Source organism: Globicephala melas, chromosome 19 (assembly GCF_963455315.2).
Source record: "Globicephala melas chromosome 19, mGloMel1.2, whole genome shotgun sequence".
NCBI classification, from domain to species: Eukaryota; Metazoa; Chordata; class Mammalia; order Artiodactyla; family Delphinidae; genus Globicephala; species Globicephala melas.
In genome coordinates this window covers 15,696,946-15,713,021 of record NC_083332.1, presented here as the reverse complement: position 1 = coordinate 15,713,021, position 16,076 = coordinate 15,696,946, and the positions used below count along the sequence as shown (strand labels likewise).

The following is a 16,076-nucleotide window of genomic DNA, read 5'->3' as shown; positions in this document are numbered from 1 at the left end:
AGGTGGCTTGACAGCTGGGGGCGGAATCTCTGGAGCTTCTTCACTCCCAAGTCTGACATCAGGGCTCAGATGACTTTAAGCTGGAACTACGGACTGTAGTGCCTATACAGGGTCTCTCCATGTGGTTTATGCTTCCTCAGAGCACGACTACCTCAGCAGAGTTGCACTTCTCACATGATGCCTCAAGGCTCCAGAGCTAGTCATGCCAGTGGACGAAGAATGCCTTTGCCTTTTACTACATAGCCTTGGAAATCACATAGTGTCAATTTCTATTCATTCCTATTCTCTGTTGGTTGAAGTTGTCACAATCCTGCCCAGATGGAGATAGACTCTACCTTTTCATGAGAGGAGTGTGAAAGAATTTGCAGTCGTGTTTTAATGGCGGGGGTGGGGGTGGGGGTGGGGGTGGCGCGCAGAGAATACTCTGGGCAGAGGGAAATTCATGTGGGAAATCCCTGTTATGGAAGTGAGGTCAGCAAGTTCAATAAACTGAAATAAGTAGCTGTAAATTTACCCCCCAGTCAAGCACTCCCTTTCCCCAATATTGGCTTAAATTTTATCCATAGAACTTATCGCTTTCTAATATTCTATATTTTAAAATTCTTATTTTGTAAACTGTCTTTTCCCACTAGCTTTTGAGCTCCATGTGGGCAGGTTATATTTTCCCCTGTTTTGGTTACTGATATATCCACAAATTAAGCGATCAGAGTTTTTGAATGAATGAATGGGTGGATCAAGGATGTACCTTCGAGGGCCTTGTTGAGGGCATGAACAATGGCAAATTCTCTTGGAAAGGGCGTTGTTACAGAGTGTTTTCTTTTTCTTTCTTTCTTTTTTTAAAATGTACATACCTGGTCCAGGGATCAGAGAGCTGTATTTATTTATAATTTATTATTTATTTTTGGCTGTGTTGGGTCTTTGTTGCTGCGCACAGGCTTTCTCTAGTTGTGGCAAGCGGGGGTTACTCCTGGTTGCGGTGCGCAGGCTTCTCATTGCAGTGGCTTCTCTTGTCGTAGAGCACAGGCTCTAGGTGTGCAGGCTTCAGTAGTTGTGGCACGCAGGCTTAGTAGTTGTGGCTTGCGGGCTCTAGAGCGCAAGCTCAGTAGTTGTGGCACACGGGCTTAGTTGCTCCGCGGCATGTGGGATCTTCCCGTACCAGGGCTCGAACCCGTATCCCCTGCATTGGTAGGCGGATCTTTAACCACTGAGCCACCAGGGAAGTCCCTACAGAGTGTTTTCTGAGCCTCAGTCAACAGCGGGAACAATTGGGACTGGCTTTATGGGAGGCGTGGTCATGTTCAGGCATGCAGGCTAAATTTATTCCTAGGAAAAAGGAGTCAAGGCTGGAGGCCAACCTGTAAGAAGCAGTAGAAGAGGAGGCAAGGAAAATGTCCTGTGAGTAGCGGGAGGCTAAGTCGCAGATTGCCTAGGGTTATGTCCCAGGTAGGGCATCTGAGCCAGTGAAAAACATCCAGAGGCCAATGTTGTTAGTATTCTGTGGGCAGGGGAGGGGTCAAGGACTGACAAAGTGGGGTCAGAGAATCGAGACTTCGAAGAGCTGCTTAGGGGATGGAGAAAAGCTTGAGGCCATGGGAGAAGCCAATTGAAAGTGGCAGAGGAGCGGTCACTGACAGTGGACTAAGGGAAGGGTCCACAGCTTAGTGTTAGAAATGTTAGAAGCAAAGCATAAAGAACCTGAGGGTGTGTCTCAGGAGGGGAATGACGGCCAATGAAAAGCAGGCATAGGCGTGGCGCTGTCAAACTTCGCGGGGCGGGACCGGAGAGACCGAGCCAGAAATGAGACCCAAGCCAATGAAAATCCGCCATGTGGGCGGGGCGTCGTCCTAAAGCCAAGGGTGGAGCCAATGAGACGCTGCGCCGCGTCCCCCATTGCCCCCGCCCCTGTGAGGCTAGTGCCGGAGCCACGGGCGGCCGTTAGGGGCGGGGCCTGCAGCCGCCCGCGCGCAGCTCGCGCCCTCCCCTTTGTGTCGCCATGGCGGCGGCATCGGCGACGAAGACGACGAGCGAGGGGTCCAGCGCGGCCGGCGCCTGAGGAGGCTACGCGACCATGGTGGTGAGGCGCCCACGCGGCCGTCAATCTGTCGGCGAAGTCAGTCTGTCCGCGCGGGGCCACGCCCCGCGCGCCCCGCCCCCGGCCCCGCCCGAGCCCGCGGCCTGCGCCGCCCCTCACCCCTCACCGCGGTCCCTCTTGTACCCCGGCCTGGTCTTGGGCCCGAGCTCTTACCCGAGCCCCGCCCCCTCAGCGCGCATCCCTCTTCCACGCCCTGGATGGGGGTGACAGTGGCCGAAGACCCAGACTTGGGAGGAAAAAGGGCTGGTCCAGGGAAGGACCCCGCATCCTCCAAGTGGCCCCCGCAGGGGCCTGCTGAGGCTCTCTGGGTCCTTCAACAGCCCCTATCCCAGAGCCATCCTCAGCGTCCTCATCCCAGCCTCCACCCCTCCCTGGCCTAGACCCCTCCTCCTCCTACCATCAGCCGGTTTCTCATTCTTGAGCCCCACCCCCATCCGGCTCCATCCTCAGCCTGACCCTTTTCTTCTCCTTCTCGTCTTTCTCACCCCTTCCCAGTCCCTCTCAACCAACCCTCCCTTATCCCCCATCAGCCTGAACCTTTACTTCAGCCTCTCCATCTGCTACCCTCCTCCCTACTCCACCCTAATCCCAAGCCTGCATTGTACCCCGATGTGATCCTTGGGTCCTCTCCATCTTCTTGTCCTCATCCACCCTCCCCCACCATCTCCCTCTCCCACCCTGCTGCTCCTGCTCATTCATCCATTCATTCCCTCATTCGCTCACTTAACATTCACTGAGACCTCTGTGTGGCCCCTTTGCTCCAGGCACAGAGAAAGTCAGATCCCCTCCTGCCTTGGGGAGCTTCATGGGCTGGAGAGGGACCCACCCAAGGGTGAGACCCAAAGGATGAAGTCGGCGTTGTAGAGATACGAAGGAGGGAGAGGCTAGAGCCCAGCCTGAGGAATCCTCATCTGGCAGATGGTTAATTTATTCATCAGAGTTTACGCAGCCCCTGCTGTGTGACTGAGCTGGCACTGGCCGTTGGGACCCAGAGAGGAATCAGGCACAACCCAACCTGTGAGGAGCATCAGTTCTGTGCCCAGCTCTGTGCTGGGCAATGCTGGGGGACTAGGGACTCAGTCCCAGTCCAGTGGGGGAGATGGACTCCTCCATTGGACTGTCACCAGACAGGGACACCTCAGAGTGCTCAAGGCTGTAATGAGGGAAGCTCAGGCAACATCAAGCCTGGGATGGGGGTGGCTCAGGGGATGCGGGAGTCCAGAAGAGGAGCCTGACACAGCCTGAAGGGTCAGGGAGAACTTCCGAGAGGTGGGAACATGAGAGCTGAGACCTGAGGGATAAGTGAAAAGACGGAAAGGATGGGGAAGAGTGTTCCATGCAGCAGGACCAGCCTTTGCAAAGCCCTAGAAGGAAATGAGAAGATGGTACTTTTGTTGGACTCTTAGAAGTTTGAGAGCTCTGAGAGCAGAGGCAGTGGGAAGAGATGAGGCTGGAGAGGTAAACAGACCAGAATATTTAGACTTTATCTTTTTTTTTTTTTTTTTTTTTTTGCGGTACGCGGGCCTCTCGCTGTTGAGGCCTCTCCCGATGCGGAGCACAGGCTCCGGACGCGCAGTCTCAGCGGCCATGGCTTATGGGCCCAGCCACTCCGCGGCATGTGGGATCTTCCCGGACCGGGGCACGAACCCACGTCCCCTGCATCGGCAGGCGGACTCTCAACCACTGCGCCACCAGGGAAGCCCTAGACTTTATCTTAAAGACAACAGGGAGCCATTGAAGATTCATGAGCTGTGGAGAGACAGAGGCAGATTTGTGTTTTGTGAAAGTTATACAGGCTCTTGCTGTGAAGAAGCTGGCAGGGAGGGAGAGGTGGAAGCAGGAAGACTGATAAGATGGGAGCAGTGACTGTCCAGATGTCTATGAAAGGCGTGGAGAGGCACATACGGGAGATGACTGTACTCTGCTGGGGCTACAGGAGGGTTTTAAATGGGGAGAGGTGGTACCAACATGCTCTTTCCCTAATTCACCCGTGGGCCCTGCTCTGCCAGCCCCCCACCCCAGACCACACACGAAGAAGCAGACCTACCCTCAGCCCAGCCTTTACCTCCCCCTGACCTACCCCTCTTCTCCCTGCTCAGGGCAGTGTATGGAGCAATTCGGGCCCGCAGGCCCGGGCTGACAGATAACAATGCTCCCGTTGTCTCTCTGCTCCCATCTCTGGGGGCCTCTGATGCTTCTTTCTGCTCTACAGGCTCGCAGCACTGACAGCCTGGATGGCCCAGGGGAAGGCTCAGTGCAGCCCCTGCCCCCTGCTGGGGGGCCCAGTGTGAAGGGCAAGCCTGGGAAGAGGTGAGAGGTGAGGGAGAGGCTCAACTTAGGAGGGGAACCAAGTGCAGGAGCCACTAGTGACCTGTCACCTGTCCCCCAGGCTCTCGGCTCCTCGAGGTCCCTTTCCCCGGCTGGCTGACTGTGCCCATTTCCACTACGAGAACGTTGACTTCGGCCACATTCAGGTATGGGGGCAGCACCAGGTGGGTAGGCAAGGTCCCACCCAGCCCTGAAGCAGTATCAGCCACCTTACCGCTGAAACCTACCCTTGGGACTGGTTGCTCAGTGGCAGGAGCTGCAGGGCAGAAGGGGAGAGTTGTTCATTCATTCATTTGTTCCTTTATTCATTCAGCAACAACTTTTTGTTAGGTGTATGCTTTGTGCCAGGACCCTGTACTCTGACTAAGACATCACGAGGCCCTGCTTTTGGGGAGGCTCAGGAGGGGGACACAGACCCATCCTTAGATAATGCCGATCTGGAGAGGTCAGGGCTGGAAAAAAGTGAGACCCTCACCTGGACCTTTGTTTCCCTCTACAGCTCCTGCTGTCTCCAGAGCGTGAAGGTCCCAGCTTCTCTGGAGAGAATGAACTGGTGTTTGGGGTGCAGGTGACCTGTCAGGTGAGGCCACCCACCCCTACCTCTCATCGAGCCTGGCGGACTGGTTGCCCCAGTCCTCAGCTCAGGGTAATGGAACCATTGCTCCCTCCTGTCCTTCCCGCTCCCACAGGGCCGTTCCTGGCCAGTTCTCCGCAGTTATGATGACTTCCGTTCCCTGGACGCCCACCTCCACCGGTGCATATTTGACCGGAGGTTTTCCTGCCTCCCAGAGCTTCCCCCGCCCCCAGAGGGTGCCAGGGCTGCCCAGGTAGACTACTTGTTGTCCCAGCCCCTACCTCAGCCAAGGTGTGTCCTCATCAGAGATGTGTGAAACCATCAAGGCAGGGGAATAGAGAAATATTTAAGCACTGGTATGGCCCGAGTCCCAGCCAGTCAGAGGCCTTAGAGCTGCAGCAGGGTTCTGGAGACTCCCTTTAGTTGTAGGATCATAGGGAGTTCCCGGGGGTTTCATGGAAGGGTCAGAATGGCCACACCAATGGGGGCACACGGGGACTCGGCATAGTCTATTTAACCAATTGATATGACAGCATTTCAGTACTTAAGAGCGAATGGAGCAGCACCCATGCGTACAAGTTGAATTTCGGCTCTGCCAGAGGCGAGCTAGGGCAGTATAGGAGGGCAGTGGGCTGTCTTGGGCAGGGTCTTCTCACATAGCCCACTCTGACCACCTGCCCCCAGATGCTGGTGCCGCTGCTGCTGCAGTACCTGGAGACCCTGTCAGGGCTGGTGGACAGTAACCTCAACTGTGGGCCCGTGCTCACCTGGATGGAGGTGGGCCCGGGCAGGAGGGCTTGGAGCTGGGAGTGAATGAGGGATGTCTGGGGAGCAAGAACCAGCGTGGGAGGGTGTGTGTGGGCACAGGAAAGAAACGAGTAGGAGTGGAGGAGACGCTGGTATTTCAGTGTCTGTGTGGGCGCTTGCCTATGAGGGGAAAAACGTGTGTGCGTGCATGCGCACACAGGTGTTGAGCTGTAGGGATGTGAGAATTTCAAGGTATATTGGTTAGAAATAGGTTTGGCTGTAGCTCACAGAATGCCGGGCTAAGAGTGGCTTAAAGCAGCAGGGTTGGGTTTTTTTTTAATTAATTAATTTTATTTTTGGCTGCGTTGGATCTTCATTGCTGCACGTGGGCTTTCTCTAGTTGCAGGGAGCGGGGGCTATTCTTCGTTGCGATGCACGGGCTTCTCATTGCGGTGGCTTCTCTTGTTGCGAACCACGGGCGGGCTCTAGGAGTGCGGGCTTCAGTAGTTGTCGCACACGGGCTTCAGTAGTGTGGCTCACGGGCTCAGTAGTTGTGGCTCGCGGGCTCTAGAGTGCAGGCTCACTAGCTGTAGTGCACGGGCCTGGTTGCTCCGTGGCATGTGGAATATTCCCGGACCAGGGCTCAAACCCATGTGCCCTGCATTGGCAGGCGGACTCTTAACCACTGTGCCACCAGGGAAGCCCTAAGCAGCAGGTTTTTAGATAGCAGATGTGCAGTGTCTGCTATGGAGGACGAGGGTGCAGGGGCGTATCAGAAAGACTTCGGGCAGGGTAGTCCTGGGACATGGAAAGGACTTTGTTTTGGGAGGGGCAAGAATGTAGGTGTTTGACCAATAGCTCTGAGTGACAGGGGCTCTTGGGTGGGAGACAGGTGGTGGCCTCCATTGGGCATGGAGGAACCTTCTCTGTCTTTATTATCGCCTTCCTCTGGCCTCTCCCTGCCACATTCTCTTCCATCTCAGCTGGACAACCACGGCCGGCGACTGCTCCTCAGTGAGGAGGCCTCACTCAATATCCCTGCGGTGGCCGCTGCCCATGTGGTGAAGCGGTACACAGCCCAGGCACCAGACGAGCTGTCCTTTGAGGTGAGGCTGTGGAGGAGCAGACTCCAGCTGGGTCCCCACTTCCCCTGCGCCTTCTGACCCTCCCTCCTCACACCTGCCCACTCCCAGGTGGGAGACATTGTCTCAGTGATCGACATGCCGCCCACGGAGGATCGGAGCTGGTGGCGGGGCAAGCGGGGCTTCCAGGTGAGCCTGGCTTGGGGTGGACAGGTGGGGTCGGGGCACTGCGCCAGCTCAGATGGCCCAGTCACTGACCCCAAACCCTCCTCAGGTCGGATTCTTCCCCAGCGAGTGTGTGGAGCTGTTCACAGAGCGGCCGGGTCCAGGACTAAAGGGGGGTGAGTGTCCTGGGCAAAGTGGGGAGGCCCTCCTGCATCCTTTGTCTGCCATCCATCCTTTCCACCCCTTGTTCGCCCCACAGATGCCGACGGTCCCCCGGGTGGTATCCCAGCTCCCCAGGGTATCTCCTCTCTGACCTCAGGTAATGCAAACGAGGGGCGAGGCCCCTGCCTCCCACCCCATCAGACCGGGGGCTGCACTGACCCTGTTTGACCCGCCTGTACACCCACAGCTGTGCCCCGGCCGCGTGGGAAGCTGGCCGGCCTCCTCCGCACCTTCATGCACTCCCGCCCTTCCCGGCAGCGGCTGCGGCAGCGGGGCATCTTGCGGCAGAGGGTCTTCGGCTGTGACCTTGGAGAGCACCTCAGCAACTCAGGCCAGGATGGTGAGGCCCGGGCCCACCTGCCCTGCCCGATCCTCCCACCCAGGCTGCAACCTGCCCAGCCCTGACCCCGCTGTTTCTCCCAGTGCCCCAGGTGCTTCGCTGCTGCTCTGAGTTTATCGAGGCCCATGGGGTGGTAGATGGAATCTATCGGCTCTCGGGTGTGTCATCCAACATCCAGAGGCTACGGTGAGGACCCTCCACCAAGCCCTTCCCTCTGCAAACATTTATTGAGCATCATCTCTATTCCAGGCCCTGTGCCATGTGCTGGGGACACAGAGTTATTGGGAGGGCACAGGGCAGGGTTGGACCGGGGTGGGGGCAGGGAAGGCTTCCTTGAGGAAGTGACACCCCAGCTGAGGTCTGAAAGGTGAGAGCAGAACAAGCACTCAAAGCAGAGGGGTCGGCCTTCACTGAGCACCTGCCACATGCCAAGCACTAGGCACTGGGGACGCAGTGGTGAATGAGACAACCAGAAAATCCTGCCCTCACGGGGCACGTGCTAGAGGGGGAGCCAAACAAGGAAATGAGAGAGTTTACAATAGGTGACAAGTGGTATGGAGGAAAAAAGACAGGGGTAAGCAAGATCATAATAAGAAAACGGGGGGGGGGTATTGCGGTTTTCAGTAGGGTGGGCGGAGAAGGCCTCCTGGGGGAGAGCTCGCTGTGGAGGAGGTGAGGGAGCGAGCCATGTGCTTATCCACGTTGGAGGGAACAGCCAGCGTGAGGGGAAAGCAGCAGGAGATGATGTCTGCGAAATGATTAGGGGCAGAGCATGCAGGGCCTTTTTTTTTTTTTTGGCGATACGTGGGCCTCTCACTGCTGTGGCCTCTCCCGTTGCGGAGCACAGGCTCCGGACGCTCAGGCTCAGCGGCCATGGCTCACGGGCCCAACCGCTCCACGGCATGTGGGATCTTCCCGGACCGGGGCGCGAACCCGTGTCCCCTGCATCGGCAGGCGGACTTTCAACCACTGCGCCACCAGGGAAGCCCCACGGGGGGCCTTTTTGATGACTGTTAGGATTTGGGCTTTTACTGGGAGTAAGAGGGGAGCCACAGGATGGGTTCTGAGCCCAGGAGAGGCAGCATGCATAACAACAGTCGAAGAGGTGGGAAGCAGTGAGGCATGGGCTTCCAAGCTGACAGGAGGCCGTGAAGCAAGAGCGTGGAGCCTGGGGCAGTGAGAGATGAGGCCGAGGTCACGTGCATAGAGCTTTTACCTGAGAGGGTGGGACACCGCCAGGTTGTGAGCAGGGGCCGCTGGGATTTCAGCTGCATTTTCCAGTGTGACCTCTTGGAGCCAGGAAAATGGCACAACTTTGTGGACAGAGCCCGGTCACACTGTGGAGGCAGATAGCCTTGGGTAGCTACAAGCAGGGCATCTCCCACCTGAGCCTCAGTGTCCTCCTCTGTAAGTGGGGTGCCCTTGTCTTTGGCACATACGGTTGTTGGGGGGAAGGGGGGGCTCAGTAAGGTTCTGAGAGCCTCTGAAGAGCCCAGCACAGGAAGAGGATTGCATCCACCTGTGGACACTTTAGGGGGTGGGGGAAGGACACGGCCAGGTGGGCTAGCTCTGACCCGAATCTTCCTCCTCCTTGACCTGGTGGCCTCAGGCATGAGTTTGACAGTGAGAGGATCCCTGAACTGTCTGGCCCCGCCTTCCTGCAGGACATCCACAGCGTGTCCTCCCTCTGCAAGCTCTACTTCCGAGAGCTGCCGAACCCCTTGCTCACATACCAGCTCTACGGGAAGTTCAGCGTGAGTGAGGGCGCTGGCAAGGTTGGAGGGTGCTGGGAGGCGTGCGGCCCCCCTCATTCATGCTCACACAATTTCAGGAAGCCATGTCAGTGCCTGGGGAGGAGGAGCGCCTGGTGCGGGTCCACGACGTCATCCAGCAGCTGCCCCCGCCGCACTACAGGTAAACCAGGAGGGGCAGGGAAGGGCTGTGGTGGGCTCCCAAGGGAGTTGAGGCTCAGGCTTCCCCCTCCGCTTCCACCCCCAGGACCCTGGAGTACCTGCTGAGGCACTTGGCCCGCATGGCGAGACACAGTGCCAACACCAGCATGCATGCCCGCAACCTGGCCATTGTTTGGGCACCCAACCTGCTACGGTAAGCTGGCAGCTCACCAGCCTGCCCCCCAGCTCCCTCCCACAGGCTGGGCCTTGAGTCTCCCCCTCCCCCTCCCCCACCCCAGGAACCCACCCAGCTTTTGCTCTCTTGTTCATTTCACATATTTCTTAAGTGTTGGATGCCAGTATGCCAGCCCCTGTTCTCAGCACCGGGGACACAGTAGTGAGCAGGAACCTGTGCTCTGGGCTCACATTCTCATGCGGGAGATGACAGTGAACCATTACAAGAAAAACACAGAGCGCTGTCTGATGGTGATGAGTGGCAAGGAGAAAGATTACAAAGTGGGGAAGGGAGATCTGCAGGGCCATGGCATTTGAAATGTTTAGACTGGCAGTGAAGGCTTCAGGAAAAAGTCTTCCATGGCCAGCAGCAGAGTAAGCCCCAGAGGATTTGATGGTGACCAAGACAGGCAAGTTCTCTGTTCTGGAGGAGTTCAGTTCTTCTTGGGAAACAGATAAGTAAATAAATAAAACAGATGGTACATGGTAGGTATAAGAACTACAGGAGAAAAAATAAAGACAGACCTGGAATATAGAGGTTTACAATTTTAAATGAAGTGGGTGGGGAAGACTCCATTGAGAAGGTAACATTTGAGTTGATACCTGCAGAAGGTGAGGAAAGGACCCATGTGGATATCTGAGGAAGAGCAAACTAGGCAGAGGGAATAGCAAGTGCAAAGGTCCTGGGGCTGGGTCAGGGCCTAGTGTTTTGGAGGAGCAGCAGAGGGGCCAGTGTGACTGGAGCTGAGTGAGTGAGGGAGGGGTTGAGGGGGAGGAGATGGTAAGGTCAGAGAGGTGATGGACCAGGTAGGGGAGGGACTTATGGGTTGTGGGTCATAGTGAGGACTTTGGCTTTTACCAGGAGTGAAATGCAGCCAGAAGAGGGCTCTGAGCCAGGAGGGCCCTGATCTGACTCAGGGGTTCACAGGCTCCCTCTGGCTGTGTGTGGGGAGCAGACTGTAGGGGCGGGATGGGAGCAGGGAGACCAGGGAGGAGGTTGTGTGATGGTCCAGGAGGGAGAGCGTGGAGGCCGGGCCAGGGTGGGGGTAGTGGAGGAGCAGAGTTTAGATTCTGGATAGACTTTGTGGGTGGAGCCAACAGGGTCTGCCGAGACTGGATGTGGGTGTGAGGGAAAGACGGGCCAAGGACAATTCTAGGGTGTTTGGCCTGAACCACTAGAAGAAGTACACTGACTGAAATGGGATAGGCAGGGAGGGAGCAGGTTTGGGGAAGGGTTGAGAATGCAGTTTTAGTTTGATGGGGTCAGAGACATTGAATGATAGGCATTGCTTCCAAGGCTCCCTACCTCGCCTGGCCAGAACCCACCAGCTGGGGCTCGAGGCACCGGGCCACCCTCCCCGTCCTCCCATCCAGGTCCATGGAGCTGGAGTCAGTGGGGCTGGGGGGGGCAGCAGCCTTCCGGGAGGTGCGGGTGCAGTCGGTGGTGGTGGAATTCCTGCTCACCCACGTGGACGTCCTGTTCAGTGACACTTTCACCTCTGCTGGCCTTGACCCTGCAGGTATGCCCATCCACCCCCGATGTCCTGACTACTGCCCCCTCATTGTCCGGGCTGCAGCGGGAGGGCAGGTGGGCTCCCAGCCCCATCCCTATCCCACTGAAGCTGGACCTCCCTTCTGGCTCCTTGAGGACCCCGCCCCGGCCTCTCCCTCCCCTCCCCCCCCTTCTCATTTCAGCTCCTACGCTCAGGATCCCCACTTCTTGGCCCGGACATCGTTCTTCCTTCACCCCTTGTAGCTCCTGGGGGCGCTCGGGGCCTTGGGTCCACCTGGGAGGAGGTGGGAGGTCCCCAGACTTGACCCCGCCCCAGCCCCACCCAGACTCCCCGCCCTGCCCCGGACCCCAGCCCAGTCAGGATTCAGCACGTCGGAGGGCCCTCTGGCTCGAGGTAACTGAAGCCAGAGCCGCTGTCCTCGCTGGCTGCTGGGAGCTGCCTCCTCATCAGCTCGTTCTGCCTCACGCCTCCTCCTCACCTGCCTGCTGCCCACCCGTTCCCGCCTGATCCGCCCTGGCCCCCTGCCTTGCCAGCCCGGGTGGGCACGCTGCTGGGCCGGGGCTTGGGCTGTAGCGCTTGGCTTTGCCTGTGGCCTTGAATGGTCCCAGAGCTGACGGCTGCCCCCTTTCCCGACTTCCCAGGCCGCTGCCTCCTCCCCAGGCCCAAGTCCCTTGCGGGCAGCGGCCCCTCCACTCGCCTGCTGACGCTGGAGGAAGCCCAGGCTCGCACCCAGGGCCGGCTGGGGACGCCCACCGAGCCCACAACTTCCAAGGCCCCAGCTTCACCTGTGGAAAGGTGAGTGGGAGGCCTGGAAGGGGAGGGGCTCGCCGGGGGGCCCCAGCTCTCAGCCTGCCTCCTGTGTCTCACCCAAACTCCAGGAGGAAGGGGGAGAGAGGCGAGAAACAGCGGAAGCCTGGGGGTAGCAGCTGGAAGACCTTCTTTGCCCTGGGCCGGGGCCCCAGCATCCCCCGAAAGAAGCCTCTTCCCTGGCTAGGGGGCACCCGTGCCCGACCGCCACCTTCAGGTCAGAGGCCGGGCAGCTGGTGTGGTGGTCAGAGAGGCACTGTGTAGTGCCCCCCGTGACCCTTCTTCCTCTCCCTGCAGGTAGCCGACCTGACACTGTCACGCTGAGATCTACCAAGAGTGAGGAGTCTCTGTCATCGCAGGCCAGCGGGGCTGGTGAGCACAGGGCAGCGCTGCCTATGCCCAGGTGGAGCTGGGAGGGACTGGGGCCCTGAGCTGGGCTCCAAGTGGTGTTTTCAGATTTGGGGGTCTTGGGTTTTTTTCGTTTTTAATCTGGACCATAGGTACAATAAGTTGGATAAAGCTTCACCCTTGTTTCCTGATGCACTATGATCACTGGTCCATGCAGCGTCCTTTCAAAGTCTTTTATTCATCCCTTTTGAAAAAAAAATTAAATAGTATAATGAACACCCATGAACCCACTGGCCAGAACTAAAAGAGCGCCACTATGTTACCTGCGAACTCTTCCCCCTCCCACCTGCTGCCTCCCCACCACAGGCATCCTCTAAATTTGATAGCTTCATCCCTTTGCATTTACAGTTTTATCACATACAGGTGCAGGCGTCAATAACATACTGGGAAGTTCTAGTTGTTTTGAAACTTTAATTAAAGGGTACCATTAAAAGCGGTATCGCGCTATATGTGGATTCACTCACCACTACATTATAGGCTGCCGTCCGCGCTGCTGAGTAGAGCTCAGCCTCCTTCCTCTCCGTCACTCTCTAGTGTTCCATGTGTGGGTGTCCCCTTGGGAGTTGCTTGTCCATCCTCCTCCTGATGGATCTGGGGGCTCTGATGAGCTCGCCCAGGAGTGGAGGTGCATACTGTACGGTATGCTCACGTCCAACTGTACAAGACAAGGCCCAAGTATTTCCCAGACGTGGTCGCCCCACGCTGTACTCCCAGCCACTGTGTATGAGATCTTGCTGGTCTCATGCTCACAGCCAGTGGGGTCGTCAGACTTCATTCTTGCCTTTGGGTCTGGAAGGATTCTCTTCATGGACTTGCCATTTATTTCCTTTATCACCCATGAGTCTGAAGAGCTCTCCCTGGATTCCCAGCCATTGTGACCCTGTCCAGGGACGTGCCTCTTCATGTTATTTCCCCAACTTACTGGGTGGTGTGTCCTGTTCTCACTGATGTATATGGGTATGTAAAGTTCTGACCCCTGACCCCTAACTGCACCCCCCATACTGCCCTTCCAGGCCTCCAGAGGCTGCACAGGCTACGGCGACCCCACTCCAGCAGTGATGCTTTTCCTGTGGGCCCAGCACCTGCTGGCTCCTGCGAGAGCCTATCATCCTCCGAGTCCTCCGAGACCTCCGAGTCCCCCGAGACCTCCGAGTCCTCCGCAGCTGGGCTGGGGGCGCTCTCCGGTTCCCCCTCACACCGAGCCTCAGCCTGGCTAGATGATGGGGACGAGCTGGACTTCAGCCCACCCCGCTGCCTGGAGGGGCTCCGGGGGCTTGACTTTGATCCCCTTACCTTTCGATGCAGTAGCCCCACCCCAGGGGACCCTGCACCTCCCGCCAGCCCGGCCCCCCCGGCCCCCGCCTCTGCCTTTCCACCCAGGGTGACCCCCCAGGCCCTCTCGCCCCGTGGACCCACCGGCCCTGCCTCACCCATTGCCCTGGACATCTCAGAGCCCCTGGCTGTATCGGTGCCACCCGCTGTCCTGGAGCTGCTGGGGGCTGGAGGAACACCTGCCTCGGCCACCCCAGCGCCAGCCCTCAGCCCCAGCCCAGGCCTGCGCCCCCATCTCATCCCCCTGCTGCTGCGTGGAGCTGAGGCCCAGCTGAGCGACACCTGCCAACAAGAGATCTGCAGCAAGCTGGCACTGCCTGGTCCCCGGGGAGCCCAAGGCCAGCATGGTGAGTACTGTCCAGCCCCCCTGATCCCGCACCCTCACAGCCCTGAGGCTGCGCCCAAGACCCTGCCGACTCCTCTTCCCACTCCTCTCCTAGGTGCTGGTATGGATTCACCGCTGCTGCCCCCACCCCTGTCCCTCCTTCGTCCTGGGGGGGCCCCGCCCCCGCCTCCCAAAAACCCAGCGCGCCTCATGGCCCTGGCCCTGGCTGAGCGGGCTCAGCAGGTGGCTCAGAGACAGAGTCAGCAGGAGCAGGGCAGCACCCCGTCTGCTCCCCACTCCCCTTTCCACGGCTCGCTGTCCCTGGAGGTGGGCAGTGAGCCCCCAGGGACCTCAGGGAGTGGGCCACCCCCCCGCTCCCTAGCCCACCCAGGTGCCTGGGCTCCGGGACCCCCACCCTCCCTACCAAGACAACAAAGCGATGGGAGCCTGGTGAGGAGCCAGCGGCCCACGGGGACCTCAAGGAGGGGACCCAGGGGCCCTTCCCAGGTCAGTGCCCAGCTCAGGACAGGTGGGAGGTACAGGGATGTGCCAGAGATGGCAGCCCACTTCCTGTGTTCTGTCCCCCCACAGGTTCCTACCCCTGGCTTCTTCTCCTCAGCCCCCCGGGAGTGCCTACCATCCTTCCTCGGGGTCCCCAGGCCAGGCTTGTACCCCCTTGGCTCCCCATCCTTCCAGCCCAGCTCCCCAGCCCCAGTCTGGAGGAGCCCCCTGGGTCCCCCTGCACCACTGGACAGAGGAGAGAACCTGTACTATGAGATCGAGGCAGGCGAGGGGTCCCCTTACTCTGGTCCCACCCGGTCCTGGAGTCCCTTGCGTTCCATGCCCCCAGATAGGCTCAATGCCTCGTATGGCATGCTTGGCCAATCACCACCACTCCATAGGTCCCCCGACTTCCTGCTCAGTTACCCACCACCCCCCTCCTGCTTTCCCCACGACCACCTTGGCTACTCAGCCCCCCAGCACCCTGCCCGGCGCCCCACCCGACCTGAGCCCCTCTATGTCAACCTAGCCCTAGGGCCCAGGGGTCCCTCACCCGCCTCTTCCAGCTCCTCCTCCCCTCCGGCCCACCCCAGAAGCCGCTCTGATCCTGGTCCCCCAGCCCCCCGCCTCCCCCAGAAACAGCGGGCCCCCTGGGGCCACCACACCCCTCACAGGGTGCCTGGGCCCTGGGGCCCTCCAGACCCGCTCCCCTACAGGGCAGCCCCACCAGCCTATGGAAGGGGGGGCGAGCACCACCGAGGGTCCTTGTACAGGAATGGGGGGCAAGGAAGGGAGGGGGCTGGTCCCCCACCCCCCTACCCCACTCCCAGCTGGTCCTTCCACTCTGAGGGCCAGACCCGAAGCTACTGTTGAGCCAGAGCTGGGAGAGACCTTCCTCCTTTCTCTTCTCCCTCACTGATCTTGGTCCAACCTAATCCCTTGTTTTGTATTTTCTTGAGCTCCTGACCCCTACCCCAGGTTTCTAACTTTGTAACTTGCCTCTGATGTGGGTCCCTAACCTGTTATCATAGCTTACCTACCCTGGGCTGAAGGGCATGCCCATCACCCCACCACCCTCCATCCTGGGGGCTCTTGCACAAATCTGAGAGGGTTAGGCTGACTCCCTGTCCTCCCTTTCTCTCCAGGAGTTCCCAGCATGTCCTGTCCTGTGCACAGGGGGTGGGGGGACAGCTCCTGCCATCTCCCCCCCCATACCCCACTAAACCATCTGACAAAATTAATGAATAAAAATGGTGAAAATGTGGCTGCTAGTGTCATGCTGGGACCAGGCTCAGTGAATAAAGAGGCAGTAACAGATGGGTTGCTTTCTCATTTTATCATTTCAGCAGGTGCTAAGTGGCGAGTCACTCCTGGGAGACTCTGAGGGGCAATATCTGCAGAGAAGGGGCCATGGGTGCCCTAACAGTTTGTGTCAGGAGTGGGATTGAGCCTGGGCCTGTCTTCAAGTTGGCATCCACCTTGTAGCTCTGCTATGATCTCCAGCAGATCCATC

At 58.5% G+C, this 16,076-nt stretch overlaps 1 protein-coding gene across 3 annotated transcripts; it reads left to right on the top strand.

The window, feature by feature from the left end:
* The first annotated feature begins 1,701 nt into the window (after positions 1-1,701).
* ARHGAP33 (Rho GTPase activating protein 33) lies at positions 1,702-15,861 on the top strand. 3 transcript variants are annotated; one of them, XM_060288719.1, is made up of 21 exons: positions 1,702-2,074; positions 4,305-4,402; positions 4,482-4,566; positions 4,920-5,000; positions 5,110-5,247; positions 5,679-5,771; positions 6,725-6,847; positions 6,935-7,012; positions 7,098-7,164; positions 7,248-7,307; positions 7,398-7,550; positions 7,634-7,736; positions 9,160-9,304; positions 9,382-9,464; positions 9,549-9,656; positions 11,051-11,196; positions 11,832-11,985; positions 12,069-12,214; positions 12,295-12,369; positions 13,419-14,084; positions 14,178-15,861. In XM_060288719.1, exons 1-21 carry the CDS (start codon positions 2,069-2,071, stop codon positions 15,434-15,436), a joined length of 3,867 nt encoding a protein of 1,288 aa, XP_060144702.1. In that variant the 5' UTR covers positions 1,702-2,068; the 3' UTR covers positions 15,437-15,861. The 3 variants fall into 3 exon arrangements, with proteins under 3 accessions (XP_060144702.1, XP_030730430.2, XP_060144703.1); XM_030874570.3 differs by lacking the exon at positions 1,702-2,074 and having other exon boundaries at positions 2,284-4,402; positions 14,178-14,569; positions 14,654-15,861; XM_060288720.1 differs by lacking the exons at positions 1,702-2,074; positions 4,305-4,402; positions 4,482-4,566 and having other exon boundaries at positions 5,110-5,174.
* Positions 15,862-16,076: the final 215 nt, after the last annotated feature.

Coding starts and splice junctions, on each gene's coding strand:
- ARHGAP33 (XM_060288719.1), top strand. Junction 7,737..9,159: donor TCCAACATCCAGAGGCTACG/GTGAGGACCCTC, acceptor TGGTGGCCTCAG/GCATGAGTTTGACAGTGAGA. Junction 9,657..11,050: donor TGGGCACCCAACCTGCTACG/GTAAGCTGGCAG, acceptor CCTCCCATCCAG/GTCCATGGAGCTGGAGTCAG.